General features: G+C 46.0%; 1 protein-coding gene across 1 annotated transcript in view; it reads left to right on the top strand.

Moving 5' to 3' along the window:
• LOC124020698 (oxysterol-binding protein-related protein 3-like) overlaps nt 1–25,303 on the top strand; it is a 94,228-nt gene that overhangs the window by 61,130 nt on the left and 7,795 nt on the right. The window contains exons 12-21 of the mRNA XM_046335946.1: nt 3,999–4,109; nt 5,650–5,787; nt 7,268–7,380; nt 7,563–7,677; nt 8,327–8,446; nt 13,243–13,380; nt 13,501–13,564; nt 14,613–14,691; nt 16,825–16,969; nt 18,307–18,451. Coding sequence (XP_046191902.1) covers nt 3,999–4,109; nt 5,650–5,787; nt 7,268–7,380; nt 7,563–7,677; nt 8,327–8,446; nt 13,243–13,380; nt 13,501–13,564; nt 14,613–14,691; nt 16,825–16,969; nt 18,307–18,451 — 1,168 coding nt within the window. The remainder of the gene's footprint in view (nt 1–3,998; nt 4,110–5,649; nt 5,788–7,267; nt 7,381–7,562; nt 7,678–8,326; nt 8,447–13,242; nt 13,381–13,500; nt 13,565–14,612; nt 14,692–16,824; nt 16,970–18,306; nt 18,452–25,303) is intronic.

Raw genomic sequence — 25,303 nt, 5'->3', positions numbered from 1 at the left:
CCCCTCTTTACAGCCTCCCCCTATTTCCCCCCTCTTTTACAGCCTTCCCCACTCTTTCCCCCTCTTTTACAGCCTTCCCCCTCTCCCCCCCCCTTTTACAGCCTCCCCCTCTTTCCCCCTGTTTTACAGCCTTCTCCCCCTCTTTTACAGCATTCCCCCTCTTTTACAGCCTCTTTTACAGCCTCCCCCTCTCCCCCTCTTTTACAGCCTCCCCCCTCTTTCCCCCTGTTTTACAGCCTTCTCCCCCTCTTTACAGCCTTCCCCCTCTTTTACAGCCTTCCCCCTCTTTTACAGCCTTCCCCCCTCTTTTACAGCCTTCCCCCCTCTTTTACAGCCTCCCCCTCTCCCCCCTCTTTTACAGCCTCCCCCTCTTTCCCTCCCTCTTTTTTACAGCCTTCCCCCTCTTTCCCTCCCTCTTTCCATCCTTCGCTCCCTCTGTCCTTCCTTCCTTCCTTACCTCCTTCCTTCCTCAGCTAGAGTTTATATTGTAGGTTTTAACATGATTGTGTTTCATATGTTTCAACCTCTGAGTTATTTATACTGAGACTCAGAGGACTACCAGGAAGTAAGAAAACACTAGAGTTATTTATACTGAGACTCAGAGAACTACCAGGAAGTAAGAAAACACTAGAGTTATTTATACTGAGACTCAGAGGACTACCAGGAAGTAAGAAAACACTAGAGTTATTTATACTGAGACTCAGAGGACTACCAGGAAGTAAGAAAACACTAGAGTTATTTATACTGAGACTCAGAGAACTACCAGGTAGTAAGAAAACACTAGAGTTATTTATACTGAGACTCAGAGGACTACCAGGAAGTAAGAAAACACTAGAGTTATTTATACTGAGACTCAGAGAACTACCAGGTAGTAAGAAAACACTAGAGTTATTTATACTGAGACTCAGAGAACTTGTTATGCAGGTGAGTGAGGACCCAAAAGCGACTTAACAGAAACAGAGTTTATTCAAGTCCAAACAGAAAATAACAAATCCAGAATCCTTAACAGGAAATGTCCAAACGGGGATAACAGAAATCCTCTAGTTTGTAGAGGGGAATAACAGGATAAGCGGCCACAGACTGCAGGTCCCTTCAGGTAGGCGCATGGCCGTAGCTGACAGAGACACCTGCTCACACGCAGCATCTGATGAAGGCAAAAACACGACAGGACGGAACAAGAACACAGCACAGCAAACAAGGATCCGACAAGGACAGAAGCAGAAACAGAGAGAGAAATAGAGACTTAATCAGAGGGCAAAATAGGGGACAGGTGTGAAAGAGAAAACGAGGTCGTTAGGAAAATGAGGAACAGCTGGGAGCAGGAACGGAACGATAGAGAGAGAGGATAGAGAGAGGGAAAGAAACCTAATAAGACCAGCAGGGGGAAACGAATAGAAGAGAAAGCACAGGGACAAGACATGACAATATATGACAATACATGACAGTACCCCCCAACTCACCGAGCGCCTCCTGGCGCACTCGAGGAGGAACCCTGGCGGCAACTGAGGAAATCATCGATCAACGAACGGTCCAGCACGTCCCGAGATGGAACCCAACTCCTCTCCTCAGGACCGTACCCCTCCCAATCCACTAAGTACTGGTGACCACGTCCCCGAGAACGCATGTCCATAATCTTCCGGACCCTGTAGATAGGTGCGCCCTCGACAAGGACGGGGGAGACGAACGGAGGCGCGAAGAAAAGGCTTGACACAGGAGACATGGAAGACTGGGTGGACGCGACGAAGATGTCGCGGAAGAAGAAGTCGCACTGCGACAGGATTAACGACCTGAGAAATACGGAACGGACCAATGAACCGCGGGGTCAACTTGCGAGAAGCTGTCGTAAGGGGAAGGTTACGAGTGGAAAGCCATACTCTCTGACCGCGACAATACCTAGGACTCTTAGTCCTACGCTTATTGGCGGCTCTCACAGTCTGCGCCCTATAACGGCAAAGTGCAGACCTGACCCTCCTCCAGGTGCGCTCACAACGTTGGACAAAAGCCTGAGCGGAGGGAACGCTGGACTCGGCGAGCTGGGACGAGAACAGAGGGGCTGGTACCCAAGGCTACTCTGAAAAGGAGATAGCCCGGTCGCAGACGAAGGAAGCGAGTTGTGAGCGTATTCTGCCCAGGGGAGCTGTTCTGCCCAAGACGCAGGGTTTCGAAAGAAAGACTGCGTAAGATGCGACCAATAGTCTGATTGGCCCGTTCTGCTTGACCGTTAGACTGGGGATGAAAACCGGAAGAGAGACTGACGGAAGCCCCAATCAAACGACAAAACTCCCTCCAAAACTGAGACGTGAATTGCGGACCTCTGTCCGAAACGGCGTCTAACGGAAGGCCATGAATTCTGAACACATTCTCAATGATGATTTGTGCCGTCTCTTTAGCGGAAGGAAGCTTAGCGAGGGGAATAAAATGAGCCGCCTTAGAAAACCTATCGACAACCGTTAGAATAACAGTCTTCCCAGCTGACGAAGGCAGACCGGTAATAAAGTCTAAGGCGATGTGAGACCATGGTCGAGAAGGAATGGGAAGCGGATAATTTTGCACGCCCACTTTTTCAGTTTTTGATTTGTTAAAAAGGTTTGAAATATCCAATAAATGTCGTTCCACTTCATGATTGTGTCCCACTTGTTGTTGATTCTTCACAAAAAATACAGTTTTATATCTTTATGTTTGAAGCCTGAAATGTGGCAAAAGGTCACAAAGTTCAAGGGGGCCGAATACTTTCGCAAGGCACTGTATGTTTCTCACTATCTTTAACCATGGAGAGAGTTTTAAAATGTTACTAAACACAAGTCAACCATGCGCTCTAGACTAGTTTCCATAGTGACTGTGCAGCAGCCTGAACATTTGACTTCCCTACATTCAGTGGCTAGCTACACTACAAATATAATCGTACCGCGTTTCCGTGAAGCAATCGTAGTGACAGTCCCACCACAACAAACCCAAGAGTTTCCTGATAAGCAAAGGTTAGTGTATGTTTCATTTCATTGTGTATTAGAAACACATTTTGAGATCGTTGTGAGGGGATTTCACCAGTGGTTGAATGGGGAATTGGTCTTGCCGGGAAAATGTTGTCCGAGGTTTCAACAGTAAACAAGGGGGGCGGGGCTTAGAGGGTTAGAGGTTCCAAGCCCATTCTATTCATTCTATTTCTATGTGTGCTGATGCTGCAGGGAGGGAGGTGTTGTCTCGGCAACCGAAGACTTTGCTTGTTTCAGCAAGGAGCAACAAGTTACATCAAGTTATCGCAGAAACGGACTCAACCACAATAGTGCCTGGTCATCCCGTCTTCAGTCAGCTGTTCGTTCCTTATTCTTTTTACGGTTATGACGGTTATTTCATTTATTCATGACGCTCTTCATCCATAACCTCCAGCCCTAATGGCATATCAGTGTCTGGAAGGAAGTGACATTGTATGTTGTTCGATGTCTTGCCTCTCTAAGTCACTCTTGAAAGACACCTCTGTTCTTAACCACTCCTACTACTGATGAGGCAGGTCTCATCTTGTTTGGGTCTTCTCAGAGCTTATTGGGGAGACATTTCTAGGCACCTCATCACATCTTCCCCACAGCTGTGTTCATACAGCACCTGTTTTCAGTACATGATGAATCCATTGACACAATCTATAAGTGGTTGGCTGTATTTGTGTAGAATCACATATATTTATGTTTTTGAATTGGTAGAAACAGTATTGCGGAAAATGTTTGATAGAAAATGTTTGATTAGGAAAATAAAAAAGTATGAATCATACCAATCAGTAGAGATAAGTGGTGTTTTGGTGTCCCAGGGTCATATTCACTATGCACCAAACAGAACATAACAGACTGCAACACAGAGGATGTGTCCAATAAGAAACACTCGTTTTTCATTTTTCTGCTGCAAAAGGTTTTGCTACGGTGTGCACTAATGAATACGTCCCAGCATTGTGTGTGTGTGTGTGTGTGGCTGTGTGCTGAAACAGAACACTGGTTCTTTGTTGTTCCATCCAGGCTATAGCCCAGAACTCTGAACTGAGAGAGCGGCTGAGCAACATTCACGCTGAGTCCAGCTGCGTCCCAGAACCCTCCACTGGGCTCATAAACCTCTCTGGTCCCCTACAGGTGGGTGTGGGACGTGCATGGTGACGTGCATGATGACACACCCTCCCTCCCACATCAGCATCATCAGGTTTACAAAATTCCGCTAACGTGTCAGAGGATTCTGGATTCCAGAGGATTCTGGATTCTAGAGAATTCTGGATTCCAGAGGATTCTGGATTCTAGAGGATTCTGGATTTTATGCATATTCCCTCCCAATTCTAGGAATCTAAACGGTGATTTCTGGAAAAACCTAGAAACTTAACAGACTTTTCCAACCGTGATCATCATCATTATTATCCAGTGAGAACAGGCTATATGATTAGAAAGCATCTGCTGGCCTTAGTCCCAATACAACAGGTGTTGTCCCACTCACTGCTTGTTCAGCCCCTCTGTAATGATGAGCGGTTATCATCACAACATCTCCTTAGTTGTTACAGAGTAACAGGTTCAGCAGTGTTTTCTACTCCTAACTGTTACAATATGGATGCTTAGTGTTGACAGCTCCAACTCCTACTTATCAAGCTGAGTGTTGAGACAACAACTGATTAGACTGAAGGGATTGTTAGTTGTAAACACCTCTCCTTCTGTTCAGAGTCAGTTGTTATCCTTAAGAGCTCGCACACACACACACACACACACACACACACACACACACACACACACACACACACACACACACACACACACACACACACACACACACACACACACACACACACACACACACACACACACACACACACACACACACACACAGGGAATCAGAGTCCATTGGTACCCTCCGGAGCTCACTGTTGTGTTTATTGAATCAGATCTGATGATAGGGTACAGCTTGATCCTGTTGATCACATCCCTGGATGCTTCCAATACTCACACACACTCACATGCCCACACACACACACATTCCCACACACACACACATGCCCACACACACACGCACATGCACACATACAAAACAAACACACACACACAGTTAGTGATTCTGTTATTGCCAGAGGAGTTTCCTCAGAGGAAGGCTTCCCTGTTTCCTCATCATTAATTGGTCCACAGAGGCATGAGGGAATCAACAAGTAGGCCTAATGCACTGTCTGGGTCCCCCTCTGGGTCCGGGTCAACAGTACTGTCTGGGTCCCCTTCTGGGCCCTGGTCAACAGTACTGCCTGGGTCCTGGTCAACAGTACTGTCTGGGTCCCCCTCTGGGCCCTGGTCAACAGTACTGTCTGGGTCCTGGTCAACAGTACTGTCTGGGTCCCCCTCTGGGCCCTGGTCAACAGTACTGCCCTATAACAGGAATAAGGTACATTTGAGACACAACCTTTATGTGTGTTCAATTCACACAGTGTGTTCAATTCACACAGTGTGTTCAATTCACACAGTGTGTTCAATTCACACACTTCTTTGGAAATGTACATGTTTAATCATGGTTTATTGTTTCAGACAGTAACAGGAGAATGAGTTCAAATTAATCTAAGCCTAAACCTAGCTGAATTAATCTGAGCCTAAACCTAAATTAATTAATCTAAGCCTAAACCTAACTGACATTATGTTCTCCTCTTATTAGAAGCAAGACTCCACCGATGGATCCCACCCCCTAGTTCACCAGGCGTCCAATGAGAGCAGAGCATCCATCACAGAGTCTCTATCAGAGTTCTTCGATGCTCAGGAGGTTCTACTGTCTGCCAGCTCCTCAGAAAACGAGGTCAGTGTCTGACCTCGCTGCTCTCTCTCTGCTGTTGAAACCAGTCAATACTGGAGGAGGAGAGGAGGAGGGAGCGGGAGGAGGAAGGAGGGGTGGAGGGATAGGAGGACAGGGAGGGAGGGAGGGGGAGGAGAAGGAGGAAGAGGAGCAAGGGGAGGCTATGAGGAGGAGAGGGAGGATGAGGATAGAGGAGGGAGGGGGATGAGGAGGGAGGGGAATGAGGAGGGAGGGGGATGAGGAAAATGAGGAGGGAGGAGGAGGAGAGAGGATGAGGAGGAGAGGGAGGAAGATGAGGATAGAGGAGGAGGGAGGAAGATGAGGATAGAGGAGGAGGGAGGATGAGGATAGAGGAGGGAGGGGGATGAGGAGGGAGGGGAATGAGGAGGGAGGGGAATGAGGAGGGAGGGTATTGAGGAGCGAGGGGAATGAGGAGGGAGGGTATTGAGGAGCGAGGGCGATGAGGAGAGAGAGGAAGGAGGGGGATGAGGAGGGAGGAGGAGAGAGAGAGGAGGGAGGGGGATGAGGAGGGAAGAGGTGAGAGAGAGGAGGGAGGGGGATGAGGAGGGAGGAGGAGAGAGAGGAGGAAAGAGAGGAGGGAGGGGGATGAAGAGGGAGGAGGAGAAAGAGAGGAGGGAGGGGGATGAAGAGGGAGGAGGAGAAAGAGAGGAGGAAAGAGAGGAGGGAGGGGGATGAGGAGGAGAGAGAGAGAGAGAGAGGATGAAAAAGAGGAGAGAGGGGGAGGAGGAGGGAGGAGGAGAAAGAGAGGAGGAAAGAGAGGAGGGAGGGGGATGAGGAGGAGAGAGAGAGGATGAAAAAGAGGAGAGAGGGGGATGAGGAGGGAGGAGGAGAAAGAGAGGAGGGAGGGGGATGAGGAGGAGAGAGAGAGGATGAAAAGAGGAGGGAGGGGGATGAAGAGGGAGGAGGAGAAAGAGAGGAGGGAGGGGGATGAGGAGGAGAGAGAGAGGATGAAAAAGAGGAGAGGGGGGATGAGGAGGGAAGAGGTGAAGAGAGGAGTAACAGTCAGAGAACTGGAGGATATTTTGTCTGGACCCACTTCTGGCTTCAGACTTAATGAGGCACCTCCAGTCAGAGCTCTGAGCTACAGGACATGTTCACTATGTTTTCTGTTCCTGTGTGAAAGTGAATTACCCCATCTAAAAATAACATACCCTTACTGCAGAGAGGAGAGGAGCTGAGGTGTAGTCAGTGTCTTCTCTGGGACCGACTGTCTCCTCCCCTCCATTCTCAAACCCACTGAATGCATCCCAAATGGCATCCTATTCCCTATTTAGGGCACCGTTTTGACCAGGACCCATGGGGAATGGGGCACCATTTAGGATGTTCCCATATGTTGTGACAGGATGTTGAAAGGGACCTGACAGCTTCCTGTTTCCTGGTTCTTGCATCTCTCAGGTGGGCGCTGTAAAAAAGGTATATTTGACCACCAATGATAATCTGGGATTTATTCTTTATCCTGCAGGCCTCTGATGATGACTCATACATCAGTGACAACGTCAGCGACAACATCTCCATGGACAACTTCAGCAACGAGACGGAGAGACCTAACTCGGGTAAAGGGACACTTTACCATGTGTGTTTCAAGTGGCGCCCTATTCCCAGTATAATGCACTCCTGTTGACCGGGGCTCATAGCTCTGTTCAACACTAGTACGATAGGGTGCAATTTGGGACTTGTTTTCCTGGTTACGTATTGACATACAGTAGTTATGACCACTAATATCCTGATCATAACCCTCCACCCTCCAGGCTGTGAAGAGAACGGGCCCTTCTGAGAAGACGCAGGTCGTGCCTCCCGTCGGCCAGCCCTAACACCAGTAACATCAGTCTATGGAACATCCTTAAGAACAACATAGGGAAAGACCTCTCCAAGGTATCCATGGACTTATAGCTGTATTTCTGTCTCCTGTGTTGGTTTATTTCTGTCTACTGTGTTGGTTTATTTCTGTCTCCTGTGTTGGTTTATTTATGTCTAATGTGTTGGTTTATTTCTGTCTACTGTGTTGGTTTATTTCTGTCTCCTGTGTTGGTTTATTTCTGTCTAATGTGTTGGTTTATTTCTGTCTACTGTGTTGGTTTATTTCTGTCTACTGTGTTGGTTTATTTCTGTCTACTGTGTTGGTTTATTTCTGTCTCCTGTGTTGGTTTATTTCTGTCTACTGTGTTGGTTTATTTCTGTCTAATGTGTTGGTTTATTTCTGTCTACTGTGTTGGTTTATTTCTGTCTATTGTGTTGGTTTATTTCTGTCTCCTGTGTTGGTTTATTTCTGTCTAATGTGTTGGTTTATTTCTGTCTCCTGTGTTGGTTTATTTCTGTCTATTGTGTTGGTTTTTTGTTGTGTTTGTGATTTGTCTCTGCTTACGTAGAGCTCTAAACATTACTAAATGTCTTATTATTTTACTTACATTATTCTATTTGGTTTACGTGACATTATTACACAATTACTACATTTGTTTTCTTATGAAGGTGACCAAATGTGTCTTTGTGATTGCTGTGTAAATGTGTTCTTATGATTATTCAGGTGGCTATGCCTGTTCAGCTGAACGAGCCCCTCAACACCCTGCAGAGACTGTGTGAGGAGCTGGAGTACAGCGAGCTGCTGGACAGAGCTGCTAACACACAGGACCCCTTTGAACGCATGGTGAGAGGGGATGTGTACACACACACACACACACACACACACACACACACACACACACACACACACACACACACAGGACCCCTTTGAACGCATGGTGAGAGGGGATGTGTACACACACACACACACACACACACACACACACACACACACACACACACACACACACACACACAGGACCCCTTTGAACGCATGGTGAGAGGGGATGTGTACACACACACACACACACACACACACACACACACACACACACACACACACACACACACACACACAGGACCCTTTGAACGCATGGTGAGAGGGGATGTGTACACACACACACACACACACACACACACACACACACACACACACACACACACACACACACACACACACACACACAGGACCCCTTTGAACGCATGGTGAGAGGGGATGTGTACACACACACACACACACACACACACACACACACACACACACACACACACACACACACACACACACACACACACACACACACACACACACACACACACACACACACACCCCCTTTGAACGCATGGTGAGAGGGGATGTGTACACACACACACACACACACACACACACACACACACACACACACACACACACACACACACACACACACACACAGGACCCCTTGAACGCATGGTGAGAGGGGATGTGTACACACACACACACACACACACACACACACACACACACACACACACACACACACACACACACACACACACACACACACACACACAGGACCCCTTTGAACGCATGGTGAGAGGGGATGTGTACACACACACACACACACACACACACACACACACACACACACACACACACACACACACACACACACACACACACACACACACACACACACACACACAGGACCCCTTTGAACGCATGGTGAGAGGGGATGTGTACACACACACACACACACACACACATACACACACACTGGACTCCTTTGAGGGTATGGAGAGAGAATATGCTCTAAATACACACACACTGACATAGTACCACTTTCACAATGGGACCCGCACACATACACACACCGAACAGATTCACACATCTGAGCACACAAGACCCCTTCTGAATTATACACACTCTTCACGGTAGTGCTGTAATGTCCTATGGACATTTGATGAGAAATGACATTTCATTCCCACTGACTAGATCCTGATTGGACACTTCGGCTGTAGCCAGTAGTGTGCCTCGGCTCGCTCTGTTTTAAATGACTTGGTACAAATGATCTGTTTGGTTTTCTGCTTTTGTGCATATTATTGTTTGTCAGCAATTGTATAGGACTACTAAATGGATTGAGGATTTAGGATCAGCACTTCGCTGATTTGATGGCACTTTGTATTCACTGACCAGTTTCCCTAAAGCGAGAGACATTTGATGAAAGCCTTTGAAGACATGGGACCTCACTGCGGTAATAAATCTGTGTGGAATATATTTCCTGCAGAGCGTTTGTTCCATTTGAAATGATGAATGTGGGTTACCGGCTGCAGTAGCTCAGTGTGAAGGACCAGAACTAGACCCACAGCTTCCAGACTCCCTGACCAATAGAAGTTGAGTGGAGTTTGTCAGTTTGTCAGAGAAGTGGGCGTCATAGCGATGATACATGAGGTGAACTAGAGAAAGGGCAGAGGTGTCAGTAAATACAGGCTGCGTTCCAAATGGCTCCCTATACCCATTAAGCCTCTGGTCAAAAGTAGTGCACTTGGGAATAGGGTGCTATTTGGGATGCAGCATGTATTTATTGACACCTCAGCCCATTTCTCTAGTTCACCTCATGGATCATCGCTATGATTGTGTGTTCTCTTCCTCCTCTCACTGCATTATCAGCAGGCAGAGCCAAACATCAATCAATAGCTAGGCATTAGTTACAGACAGAGGTACAGTAATGATACATTAATCAATAGCTAACCATTAGTTACAGACAGAGATACAGTAATGCTACATCAATCAATAGCTAGGCATTAGTTACAGACAGAGGTACAGTAATGCTACATTAATCAATAGCTAACCATTAGTTACAGACAGAGGTACAGTAATGCTACATTAATCAATAGCTAACCATTAGTTACAGACAGAGGTACAGTAATGCTACATCAATCAATAGCTAGGCATTAGTTACAGACAGAGGTACAGTAATGCTACATGAATCAATAGCTAACCATTAGTTACAGACAGAGGTACAGTAATGCTACATTAATCAATAGCTAACCATTAGTTGCAGACAGAGGTACAGTAATGCTACATCAATCAATAGCTAGGCATTAGTTACAGACAGAGGTACAGTAATGCTACATCAATCAATAGCTAGGCATTAGTTACAGACAGAGGTACAGTAATGCTACATGAATCAATAGCTAACCATTAGTTACAGACAGAGGTACAGTAATGCTACATTAATCAATAGCTAACCATTAGTTGCAGACAGAGGTACAGTAATGCTACATCAATCAATAGCTAGGCATTAGTTACAGACAGAGGTACAGTAATGCTACATTAATCAATAGGCGCTACACAGCAGATTCAAACAACCAACTCATCATCAAGCTTTGATTATTTGAATCAGCACTATAGTGCAAGGGTAATGACTAAATGTACGCTTCTTGGTGTCCCCAGGACTTAGTTTGGGAAACACTGATTTAACACAACTGACGCAATTACGCATGGTTTTAGTTCTCGGGTTTCTGAGATTACCACAGGTGTAAAGGACAGTATCATCAGCATACATGTGGGTGTCCACTCCCTTTCACATTGAAGAAAGGTTGTTGATGTAGAGGCTGAATGATAAGGACCAAGGATGGAGCCCTGGGACTCTTCAGGGATGCACCTCCTTGGTACAGCTCAGTACATATACTCATATGGTAGATGACATCACACAGTTGTTGAAGATTTCTGAAAAACCTGGGAATTTTGCAACTATAATCTGTGTTAAAGAGGAGAAGTAGCAGACAGCTGAAGACAGCTCTAATCTGTGTTGAAAATAAACAGTAGTAGGCAGATGAAGACAGCTGTAATCTGTGTTGAAGAGGAGAGGCAGCTGAAGACAGCTCTAATCTGTGTTGAAGAGGAGAGGCAGCTGAAGACAGCTCTAATCTGTGTTGATGAGGTGAGTCAGCTGAAGACAGCTGTAGTCTGTGTTGAAGAGGAGAGGCATCTGAAGACAGCTCTAATCTGTGTTGAAAATAAACAGTAGTAGGCAGATGAAGACAGCTGTAATCTGTGTTGAAGAGGAGAGGCAGCTGAAGACAGCTCTAATCTGTGTTGAAGAGGAGAGGCAGTTGAAGACAGCTCTAATCTGTGTTGAAGAGGTGAGTCAGCTGAAGACAGCTGTAGTCTGTGTTGAAGAGGAGAGGCATCTGAAGACAGCTCTAATCTGTGTTGAAGAGGAGAGGCAGCTGAAGACAGCTCTAATCTGTGTTGAAGAGGTGAGTCAGCTGAAGACAGCTCTAATCTGTGTTGAAGAGGAGAGGCAGCTGAAGACAGCTCTAATCTGTGTTGAAGAGGTGAGTCAGCTGAAGACAGCTGTAGTCTGCGTTGAAGAGGAGAGGCAGCAGGCAGATGAAGACAGATGTCCCATCAGGGTCTTTGTGGAGTGGAGGAGATGGTGATGATGATGATGATGATGATGATGAGTGCTTTTTCCCAGTGTGGCCCAGTGTGGCCTATCAGAGGAGACATCCAGATCCAGACAGCATCCACTCAGTCAGCCAGCCATTCTGGCTTCCTCTCAAATGACACCCTATTCCCTATGGGCCGTGATTAAAAGTAGTGCACTAAATAGAGTTCCATTTGGACACAGCCTCTCCCATTCAGTTTCACATTACTGAGGTCATCAGGCCCATTCTACTCAAATGGAGAGGAAATGATTTACGTTTTATTAATTTAACTAGAAAAGTCAGTTAAGAACAAATTCTCATTTACAATGACCAAACCCTACCCCGGACGACACTGGGCCAATTGTGCGCCGCCCTATGGGACTCCCAATCACGGCCAGTTGTGATACAGCCTGGAATTGAACCAGGGTCTGTAGTGACAGCACTAGAACTGAGATGCTGCGCCACTCGGGAGCCCAATTATATCTATATATGTGGGAAATTGAATGGGAATTTCACCAGCAATGATCAGATGTTAGAATGAAGGGTTATTGAATGGTCCATTGGACACAAACTCACTACAAACAGTTCTCCTGCGGACCCCCAGGGGTAATTATGGTGGGACGACCTCTTATCTCATAGAGATGTACCAGAGGGCTAATATCCGGCTCGGGTCGTCTTTGGAGAATGGAGATAGCACAGACAGCGCCATTGAGGGCTGAAACAGGCTTTGGGCCAAGTCCTCTATCCAACTCTATGGTTCCACTTTGCACTTTCTGCCGTCCATAAAAACTGTCATGATGTCATTCTTGGGTTGATCTGTGTTTTGACTAACTACTGTGTCTGTCTGTCTGTCTGTCTGTCTGTCTGTCTGTCTGTCTGTCTGTCTGTCTGTCTGTCTGTCTGTCTGTCTGTCTGTCTGTCTGTCTGTCTGTCTGTCTGTCTGTCTGTCTGTCTGTCTGTCTGTCTGTCTGTCTGTCTGTCTGTCTGTCTGTCTGTCTGTCTGTCTGTCTGTCTGTCTGTCTGTCTGTCTGTCTGTCTGTCTGTCTGTCTGGTCTGTCTGGTCTGTCTGGTCTGTCTGTCTGTTATCCTGCTCAAGTGTTACTGATGATGGCCATTAGAATGTGCTGATGACTGATACTTGAACAGAGGAGTAATGAACTGACCGGTGCTGTTAACTGTCTGTAGGTGTACATAGCCACGTTTGCAGTGTCGGGGTACGCGTCCAGCTACCACCGAGCGGGAGGGAAGCCCTTCAACCCGGTCCTGGGGGAGACCTATGAGTGTGACCGCCCCGACAAGGGCCTCCGATTTGTAGCAGAACAGGTACTGTACACAGACCCACATGTCCTAAATATGACCTGGAAGTATTTGTCCCACATCTGAATAATTCATAGGGTTTGATCCATCAAGTACAAGCCTGCCATTCTTTATCTCTGTTCTCAGGTCAGCCATCACCCACCTATATCAGCATGCCACGCTGACTCTAAAAACTACATATTCTGGCAAGGTAAGTCAACACCATGGTCCTCTACAAACTATTACCCTTTCACCTGATATTCACCCTTTCACCTGATATTCACCCTTTCACCTGATACTCACCCTTTCACCTGATACACACCCTTTCACCTGATACTCACCCTTTCACCTGATACACACCCTTTCACCTGATACTCACCCTTTCACCTGATACTCACCCTTTCACCTGATATTCACCCTTTCACCTGATACTCACCCTTTCAGCTGATACACACCCTTTCACCTGATACTCACCCTTTCACCTGATACTCACCCTTTCACCTGATACTCACCCTTTCACCTGATACACACCCTTTCACCTGACAACAGACACTGGGTTTATAACTAGGGGCAAGAGATTTTCCTGACCACGCGGATCACTGGTCTTAACCATACCAGCTATTACAGCTAGTCTAAAGCTTTAGGCCCTAACCAACCATACCAGCTATTAGTCTAAAGCTGGAGTCCCTAACCAACCATACCAGCTATTAGTCTAAAGCTGGAGTCCCTAACCAACCATACCAGCTATTAGTCTAAAGCTGGAGTCCCTAACCAACCATACCAGCTATTAGTCTAAAGCTGGAGGCCCTAACCAACCATACCAGCTATTAGTCTAAAGCTGGAGGCCCTAACCAACCATACTAGCTATTAGTCTAAAGCTGGAGTCCCTAACCAACCATACCAGCTATTAGTCTAAAGCTGGAGTCCCCAACCAACCATACCAGCTATTAGTCTAAAGCTGGAGTCCCTAACCAACCATACTAGCTATTAGTCTAAAGCTGGAGTCCCCAACCAACCATACTAGCTATTAGTCTAAAGCTGGAGTCCCTAACCAACCATACCAGCTATTAGTCTAAAGCTGGAGTCCCCAACCAACCATACTAGCTATTAGTCTAAAGCTGGAGGCCCTAACCAACCATACCAGCTATTAGTCTAAAGCTGGAGTCCCCAACCAACCATACTAGCTATTAGTCTAAAGCTGGAGGCTGTTCCTCTTGGATGCACTAACCCTGCTGTTGTTTTTCCTGTGACGTCTTTAGACATGAGGTGGAAAAACAAGTTCTGGGGGAAGTCTATGGAAATAGTTCCTGTGGGCAACACCCATGTGATGCTGCCAGGGTGAGTGCTTTACGGTCCCTCTCAATCTCACTCTACCAGACCACCCTTACTGACCAACTAGTCACTACATCCATGGTCCAACCAGACCACCCTTACTGACCAACTAGTCACTACATCCATGGTCCAACCAGACCCCCTTACTGACCAACTAGCCACTACATCCATGGTCCAACCAGACCCCCCTTACTGACCAACTAGCCACTACATCCATGGTCCAACCAGACCCCCCTTACTGACCAACTAGCCACTACATCCATGGTCCAACCAGACCCCCTTACTGACCAACTAGCCACTACATCCATGGTCCAACCAGACCCCCCTTACTGACCAACTAGCCACTACATCCATGGTTCAACCAGACCCCCCTTACTGACCAACTAGCCACTACATCCATGGTCCAACCAGACCACCCTTACTGACCAACTAGCCACTACATCCATGGTTCAACCAGACCCCCCTTACTGACCAACTAGCCACTACATCCATGGTCCAACCAGACCACCCTTACTGACCAACTAGTCACTACATCCATGGTCCAACCAGACCACCCTTACTGACCAACTAGCCACTACATCCATGGTTCAACCAGACCCCCCTTACTGACCAACTAGCCACTACATCCATGGTCCAACCAGACCCCCCTTACTGACCAACTAGCCACTACATCCATGGTCCAACCAGACCACCCTTACTGACCAACTAGCCACTACATCCATGGTCCAACCAGACCCCCTTTACTGACCAACTAGCCACTACATCCATGGTTCAACCAGACCCCCCTTACTGACCAACTAGCCACTACATCCATGGTCCAACCAGACCCCCCTTACTGACCAACTAGCCACTACATCCATGGTCCAACCAGACCACCCTTACTGACCAACTAGCCACTGTCTCCATGGTCCAACCAGACCACCCTTACTGACCAACTAGCCACTACATCCATGGTCCAACCAGACCCCCCAAACCTGTTTGTCAATGTCCAGATATCACTCAAATAGATAAATAGACTGATAATAGACTGATAGACTGATAATAGACTGATAATAGACGGATAACAGACTGATGAAAGACTGATAACAGACTGATAACAGACTGATAATAGACTGATATTAGACTGATAATAGACTGATAATAGACTGATAATATAGTAATAAGACTGATAACGGACTGATAATAGACTGATAATAGACTGATAGTAGACTGATAATAGACTGATAATAGACTGATAATAGACTGATAATAGACTGATAATATAGTAATAAGACTGATAACGGACTGATAATAGACTGATAATAGACTGATAGTAGACTGATAATAGACTGATAATAGACTGATAATAGACTGATAATATAGTAATAAGACTGATAACGGACTGATAATATACTGATAATAGACTGATAATAGACTGATAATAGACTGATAATAGACTGATAATATAGTAATAAGACTGATAACGGACTGATAATATACTGATAATAGACTGATAGTAGACTGATAATAGACTGATAATAGACTGATAATAGACTGATAATAGACTGATAACAGACTGATAATAGACTGATAATATAGTAATAAGACTGATAACGGACTGATAATAGACTGATAATAGACTGATAATAGACTGATAGTAGACTGATAATAGACTGATAATAGACTGATAATATAGTAATAAGACTGATAACGGACTGATAATAGACTGATAATAGGCGGATATCAGACTGATAACAGACTGATAATAGACTGATAATAGGCGGATATCAGACTGATAACAGACTGATAATAGACTGATAATAGGTGGATATCAGACTGATAACAGACTGATAATAGACTGATAATAGGTGGATATCAGACTGATAACAGACTGATAATAGACTGATAATAGGTGGATATCAGACTGATAACAGACTGATAATAGACTGATAACAAACTGATAACAGACTGATAACATACTGATAATAGACTGATAACAGACTGATAATAGACTGATAAACTGATTTAATTCTATTAAAGGTGCTTTTGTTGTTTTATACAGTGACCTGCGTCTTATCTCATGCGCACGCACGCACACACACACACACACACACACTGAAACACAAACCTATTGTGACACGCCCTCTCCCCGTCCTGCAGGTTTGGGGACCACTATGAGTGGAACAAGGTCACGTCCTGCATCCACAACATCCTGAGTGGGCAGCGCTGGATAGAACACTACGGAGAGATCTCCATCAGGAACACCAGCACTGATATCTGCCAGTGTAAGGTCACCTTCATCAAGGTGAGAGACAGGGGGGGGGGTGAGAGATATTCAGCCACTCTCCAGTCTAACTGGACACTGGAAAGCTGCAAGCTGAGTGGAAATGCTTCTTTATAAGTGATGCAGGTTGGTGAAAGGGTTGTTAAAAGCTTAAATTAGTCTAAACTGTGTTCCACACACACACACACCCTGTGCATGGCCTTCCCCCTGAATGAACAACAACTCTATGCATCTCTGCGTTCTGAAGTTGAACTTCGTAGAGCCCATTCCAAAAGCTGACAGGTAATTGGTGTTCGTCTCTGAGGAGTTGAAAGGTCTACTGCAGTGTAGAAGGATGCCAGGTCAAGACATGTAGGAGCTCATAATACAATATAACCTCTCCTGTCCTGTCCTTTTTCCTCTCCTCTCCTGTCCTCTACTGTCCTGTCCTCTCCTCTCTCCTGTCCTCTCACCCCTCTCCTCTTTCCTGTCCTCTTCTGTCCTCTACTGTCCTGTCCTCTCCTCTCTCCTGTCCTCTCCTGTCCTCTCCTCTTTCCTCTCTCCTCTCCACTCTCCCCTCTCCTCTCTCATCTCTCTTCTCTACCCCCTCTCCTCTCCCCACTCCTCTTTCCCCTCTCCCCTCTACCCTGTCCCCTCTTTCCTCTCTCATCTCTCTCCTCTCATCTCTCCTCTCACCCCTCTCATCTCTCCCCTCTCTCCTCTTTCCTCTCTCATCTCTCTCCTTTCTTCTCTCCTCTTCTCCTGTCCCCTCATCTCCTCAGTGGTTCTCATTGTAAACTACTGTACTCTACTGGTTCAGCATGTTGCGTTTAAACATAGATAACTCAACACTGCCATCTACTGGCTGGTATATGAAGATGAAAATAAAGATCTATTATGACTCTTTCTTACCCACAGTGACTCATAGATCAGAGTGACAGACAAACTAAACCTGAGAACTATTAAATAAGATTCATTTAGGGCCTGTCCCCAATGGAACCCTATTCCCTATACACTCTTAGAAAAAGGGTTTCAAAGGGTTCTTCAGCTTTCCCCATGGGAGAACCCTTTTTGGTTCCAGGTAGAATCCTTTTTGGTTCCAGGTAGAACCCTTTTTGGTTCCAGGTAGAACCCTTTTTAGTTCCAGGTTGAACCCTTTTTGGTTCTAGGTAGAACCCTTTTGGGTTCCAGGTTGAACCCTTTTGGGTTCTATGTAAAACCCTCTGAGGAAAGGGTTCTACATGGAACCAAAAAGGGTTCTCCTATGGGGACAGCCGAAGAACCCTTTAAGGTTCTAGATAGTATATTTTTTTCTAAGTAATATTTTGGCCAGGGCTTGATATTCAATAACAATGTTTTGCATTCCTCCCTGTGTACAGGCCAAGTACTGGAACTCAAGTGTTAACGAGGTGGAGGGCACCATCACAGACCACAAGGGGAAGGTCATCCACAGACTGTTTGGGAAGTGGAACGAGGGGGTGTACTGTGGAGACCCCCCCTCTGCCACCTGCATCTGGAGAGCCAGTATGTATGATTGTACTAACAGCCTGAACCTGTTATACTGAGCCCAGTGTCTTGACCAACACATGTTACAGATCAGGGATTTACATGTTGAGCCCAGTGTCTTGACCTACACATGCTACAGATCAGGGCTTTACATGTTGAGCCCAGTGTCTTGACCTACACATGCTACAGATCAGGGATTTACATGTTGAGCTCAGTGTCTTGACCTACACATGCTACAGATCAGGGCTTTACATGTTGAGCCCAGTGTCTTGACCTACACATGCTACAGATCAGGGATTTACATGTTGAGCCCAGTGTCTTGACCAACACATGCTACAGATCAGGGATTTACATGTTGAGCCCAGTGTCTTGACCTACACATGCTACAGATCAGGGCTTTACATGTTGAGCCCAGTGTCTTGACCTACACATGCTACAGATCAGGGCTTTACATGTTGAGCCCAGTGTCTTGACCTACACATGCTACAGATCAGGGCTTTACATGTTGAGCCCAGTGTCTTGACCAACACATGCTACAGATCAGGGCTTTACATGTTGAGCCCAGTGTCTTGACCTACACATGCTACAGATCAGGGCTTTACATGTTGAGCCCAGTGTCTTGACCAACACATGCTACAGATCAGGGATTTACATGTTGAGCCCAGTGTCTTGACCAACACATGTTACAGATCAGGGCTTTACATGTTGAGCCCAGTGTCTTGACCAACACATGTTACAGATCAGGGCTTTACATGTTGAGCCCAGTGTCTTGACCAACACATGCTACAGATCAGGGATTTACATGTTGAGCCCAGTGTCTTGACCAACACATGCTACAGATCAGGGCTTTACATGTTGAGCCCAGTGTCTTGACCTACACATGCTACAGATCAGGGCTTTACATGTTGAGCCCAGTGTCTTGACCTACACATGCTACAGATCAGGGATTTACATGTTGAGCCCAGTGTCTTGACCTACACATGCTACAGATCAGGGATTTACATGTTGAGCCCAGTGTCTTGACCTACACATGCTACAGATCAGGGATTTACATGTTGAGCCCAGTGTCTTGACCTACACATGCTACAGATCAGGGATTTACATGTTGAGCCCAGTGTCTTGACCTACACATGCTACAGATCAGGGCTTTACATGTTGAGCCCAGTGTCTTGACCTACACATGCTACAGATCAGGGATTTACATGTTGAGCCCAGTGTCTTGACCTACACATGCTACAGATCAGGGATTTACATGTTGAGCCCAGTGTCTTGACCTACACATGCTACAGATCAGGGATTTACATGTTGAGCCCAGTGTCTTGACCTACACATGCTACAGATCAGGGATTTACATGTTGAGCCCAGTGTCTTGACCTACACATGCTACAGATCAGGGCTTTACATGTTGAGCCCAGTGTCTTGACCTACACATGCTACAGATCAGGGATTTACATGTTGAGCCCAGTGTCTTGACCTACACATGCTACAGATCAGGGATTTACATGTTGAGCCCAGTGTCTTGACCTACACATGCTACAGATCAGGGATTTACATGTTGAGCCCAGTGTCTTGACCTACACATGCTACAGATCAGGGATTTACATGTTGAGCCCAGTGTCTTGACTTGACACATGCTACAGATCAGGGCTTTACATGTTGAGCCCAGTGTCTTGACCTACACATGCTACAGATCAGGGATTTACATGTTGAGCCCAGTGTCTTGACCTACACATGCTACAGATCAGGGCTTTACATGTTGAGCCCAGTGTCTTGACCTACACATGCTACAGATCAGGGATTTACATGTTGAGCCCAGTGTCTTGACCTACACATGCTACAGATCAGGGATTTACATGTTGAGCCCAGTGTCTTGACCTACAGTGCTACAGATCAGGGCTTTACATGTTGAGCCCATCAGTTGGAAGTATTCATACGTTTCTTATCCGTACAGTTGATTTATCTTTATATCTTGATTTCTACTAGTAGATACAGTTCAGACCCCTTGTGTCTTTATCTTGATTTATACTAGTAGATACAGTTCAGACCCCTTGTGTCTATATCTTGATTTCTACTAGTAGATACAGTTCAGACCCCTTGTGTCTTTATCTTGATTTCTACTAGTAGATACAGTTCAGAGCCCTTGTGTCTTTATCTTGATTTCTACTAGTAGATACAGTGCAGAGCCCTTGTGCCTATATCTTGATTTCTACTAGTAGATACAGTTCAGACCCCTTGTGTCTATATCTTGATTTCTACTAGTAGATACAGTTCAGACCCCTTGTGTCTTTATCTTGATTTCTACTAGTAGATACAGTTCAGAGCCCTTGTGTCTTTATCTTGATTTCTACTAGTAGATACAGTGCAGAGCCCTTGTGCCTATATCTTGATTTCTACTAGTAGATACAGTTCAGACCCCTTGTGTCTATATCTTGACTTCTGCTAGTAGATACAGTTCAGACCCCTTGTGTCTATATCTTGATTTCTACTAGTAGATACAGTTCAGACCCCTTGTGTCTATATCTTGATTTCTACTAGTAGATACAGTTCAGACCCCTTGTGTCTATATCTTGATTTCTACTAGTAGATACAGTGCAGACCCCTTGTCTTTTCCACATTTTGTTACATTACATCCTTAATCTAAAATTAATTCAATAGTTTCCCCCTCATTAATCTACACATAATACACCATAATGACCAAGCAAAAACATTTTATTAATTTTTTGTACAAAAAATTGTAACTGAAATATGACATTTACATAATTACTTTTCTTGTCCATATAGTTTATTTTGAAATGTATCTCTATATCTTTATTTCTACCAGTAAATATCTTAGAAAAATATGTGTCTGAAGCTAAACAATATTAATATACTGTAAGTAAAAAATCAAAGGGAAAATCACCCAGTAAAAGTCTAACAGTATTTGGTTCTAAATATAATTAAGTATGTAAATGTAATTGATCTTATATACTTAAATATCAATTGTAAAAGTATAAATCATAAAATTCCTTATAATAAGCAAACCAGACGGCATAAAATTCTTGTTTTTTTCTTTACCTATAGCCACGGGCACGCTCCAACACTCAGACATCATTTACCTATAGCCAGGGGCACACTCCAACACTCAGACATCATTTACCTATAGCCAGGGGCACCACTCCAACACTCAGACATCATTTACCTATAGCTCAGACATCATTTACCTATGCCAGGGGCACACTCCAACACTCAGACATCATTTACCTATAGCCAGGGGCACACTCCAACACTCAGACATCATTTACCTATAGCCAGGGGCACACTCCAACACTCAGACATCATTTACCTATAGCCAGGGGCACACTCCAACACTCAGACATCATTTACCTATAGCCAGGGGCACACTCCAACACTCAGACATCATTTACCTATAGCCAGGGGCACACTCCAACACTCAGACATCATTTACCTATAGCCAGGGGCACACTCCAACACTCAGACATCATTTACCTATAGCCAGGGGCACACTCCAACACTCAGACATCATTTACCTATAGCCAGGGGCACACTCCAACACTCAGACATCATTTACCTATAGCCAGGGGCACACTCCAACACTCAGACATCATTTACCTATAGCCAGGGGCACACTCCAACACTCAGACATCATTTACCTATAGCCAGGGGCACACTCCAACACTCAGACATCATTTACCTATAGCCAGGGCACACTCCAACACTCAGACATCATTTACCTATAGCCAGGGGCACACTCCAACACTCAGACATCATTTACCTATAGCCAGGGGCACACTCCAACACTCAGACATCATTTACCTATAGCCAGGGGCACCACTCCAACACTCAGACATCATTTACCTATAGCCAGGGGCACCACTCCAACACTCAGACATCATTTACCTATAGCCAGGGGCACCACTCCAACACTCAGACATCATTTACCTATAGCCAGGGGCACCACTCCAACACTCAGACATCATTTACCTATAGCCAGGAGCACCACTCCAACACTCAGACATCATTTACCTATAGCCAGGAGCACCACTCCAACACTCAGACATCATTTACCTATAGCCAGGAGCACCACTCCAACACTCAGACATCATTTACCTATAGCCAGGGGCACACTCCAACACTCAGACATCATTTACCTATAGCCAGGAGCACCACTCCAACACTCAGACATCATTTACCTATAGCCAGGAGCACCACTCCAACACTCAGACATCATTTACCTATAGCCAGGGGCACACTCCAACACTCAGACATCATTTACCTATAGCCAGGGGCACACTCCAACACTCAGACATCATTTACCTATAGCCAGGGGCACCACTCCAACACTCAGACATCATTTACCTATAGCCAGGGGCACACTCCAACACTCAGACATCATTTACCTATAGCCAGGGGCACACTCCAACACTCAGACATCATTTACCTATAGCCAGGGGCACACTCCAACACTCAGACATCATTTACCTATAGCCAGGGGCACACTCCAACACTCAGACATCATTTACCTATAGCCAGGGGCACCACTCCAACACTCAGACATCATTTACCTATAGCCAGGGGCACACTCCAACACTCAGACATCATTTACCTATAGCCAGGGGCACACTCCAACACTCAGACTTCATTTACCTATAGCCAGGGGCACACTCCAACACTCAGACATCATTTACCTATAGCCAGGGGCATGCATGCTCCAACACTCAGACATCATTTACCTATAGCCAGGGGCACACTCCAACACTCAGACATCATTTACCTATAGCCAGGGGCACACTCCAACACTCAGACATCATTTACCTATAGCCAGGGGCACACTCCAACACTCAGACTTCATTTACCTATAGCCAGGGGCACACTCCAACACTCAGACATCATTTACCTATAGCCAGGGGCACACTCCAACACTCAGACATCATTTACCTATAGCCAGGGGCACCACTCCAACACTCAGACATCATTTACCTATAGCCAGGGGTACACTCCAACACTCAGACATCATTTACCTATAGCCAGGGCACCACTCCAACACTCAGACATCATTTACCTATAGCCAGGGGCACACTCCAACACTCAGACATCATTTACCTATAGCCAGGGGCACCACTCCAACACTCAGACATCATTTACCTATAGCCAGGGGCACACTCCAACACTCAGACATCATTTACCTATAGCCAGGGGCACACTCCAACACTCAGACATCATTTACCTATAGCCAGGGGCACCACTCCAACACTCAGACATCATTTACCTATAGCCAGGGGCACACTCCAACACTCAGACATCATTTACCTATAGCCAGGGGCACACTCCAACACTCAGACATCATTTACCTATAGCCAGGGGCACACTCCAACACTCAGACATCATTTACCTATAGCCAGGGGCACACTCCAACACTCAGACATCATTTACCTATAGCCAGGAGCACCACTCCAACACTCAGACATCATTTACCTATAGCCAGGGGCACACTCCAACACTCAGACATCATTTACCTATAGCCAGGGGCACCACTCCAACACTCAGACATCATTTACCTATAGCCAGGGGCACCACTCCAACACTCAGACATCATTTACCTATAGCCAGGGGCACCACTCCAACACTCAGACATCATTTACCTATAGCCAGGGGCACACTCCAACACTCAGACATCATTTACCTATAGCCAGGGGCACACTCCAACACTCAGACTTCATTTACCTATAGCCAGGGGCACACTCCAACACTCAGACATCATTTACCTATAGCCAGGGGCATGCTCCAACACTCAGACATCATTTACCTATAGCCAGGGGCACACTCCAACACTCAGACATCATTTACCTATAGCCAGGGGCACACTCCAACACTCAGACATCATTTACCTATAGCCAGGGGCACACTCCAACACTCAGACTTCATTTACCTATAGCCAGGGGCACACTCCAACACTCAGACATCATTTACCTATAGCCAGGGGCACACTCCAACACTCAGACATCATTTACCTATAGCCAGGGGCACCACTCCAACACTCAGACATCATTTACCTATAGCCAGGGGCACACTCCAACACTCAGACATCATTTACCTATAGCCAGGAGCACCACTCCAACACTCAGACATCATTTACCTATAGCCAGGGGCACACTCCAACACTCAGACATCATCTGAAAACAAAGCATGTTTGTCCCCCAGATCAGAGGCAGTAGGGATGACCAGGGATGTTCTCTGTTTAGTGAGTCCTCCAGATCAGAGGTAGTAGGGATGACCAGGGATGATCTCTGTTTAGTGAGTCCCCCAGATCAGAGGCAGTAGGGATGACCAGGGATGTTCTCTGTTTAGTGAGTCCTCCAGATCAGAGGTAGTAGGGATGACCAGGGATGATCTCTGTTTAGTGAGTCCCCCAGATCAGAGGCAGTAGGGATGACCAGGGATGTTCTCTGTTTAGTGAGTCCCCCAGATCAGAGGCAGTAGGGATGACCAGGGATGTTCTCTGTTTAGTGAGTCCCCCAGATCAGAGGCAGTAGGGATGACCAGGGATGTTCTCTGTTTAGTGAGTCCCCCAGATCAGAGGCAGTAGGGATGACCAGGGATGATCTCTGTTTAGTGAGTCCCCCAGATCAGAGGCAGTAGGGATGGCCAGGGATGTTCTCTGTTTAGTGAGTCCTCCAGATCAGAGGCAGTAGGGATGACCAGGGATGATCTCTGTTTAGTGAGTCCCCCAGATCAGAGGCAGTAGGGATGACCAGGGATGATCTCTGTTTAGTGAGTCCCCCAGATCAGAGGCAGTAGGGATGACCAGGGATGTTCTCTGTTTAGTGAGTACCCCAGATCAGAGGCAGTAGGGATGACCAGGGATGATCTCTG

The sequence above is a fragment of the Oncorhynchus gorbuscha genome, unplaced genomic scaffold, assembly GCF_021184085.1.
Source record: "Oncorhynchus gorbuscha isolate QuinsamMale2020 ecotype Even-year unplaced genomic scaffold, OgorEven_v1.0 Un_scaffold_879, whole genome shotgun sequence".
Lineage (NCBI taxonomy): Eukaryota > Metazoa > Chordata > Actinopteri > Salmoniformes > Salmonidae > Oncorhynchus > Oncorhynchus gorbuscha.
The sequence above is the reverse complement of the archived record's forward strand: the minus strand, read 5'-3'. Positions and strand labels throughout refer to the sequence as shown.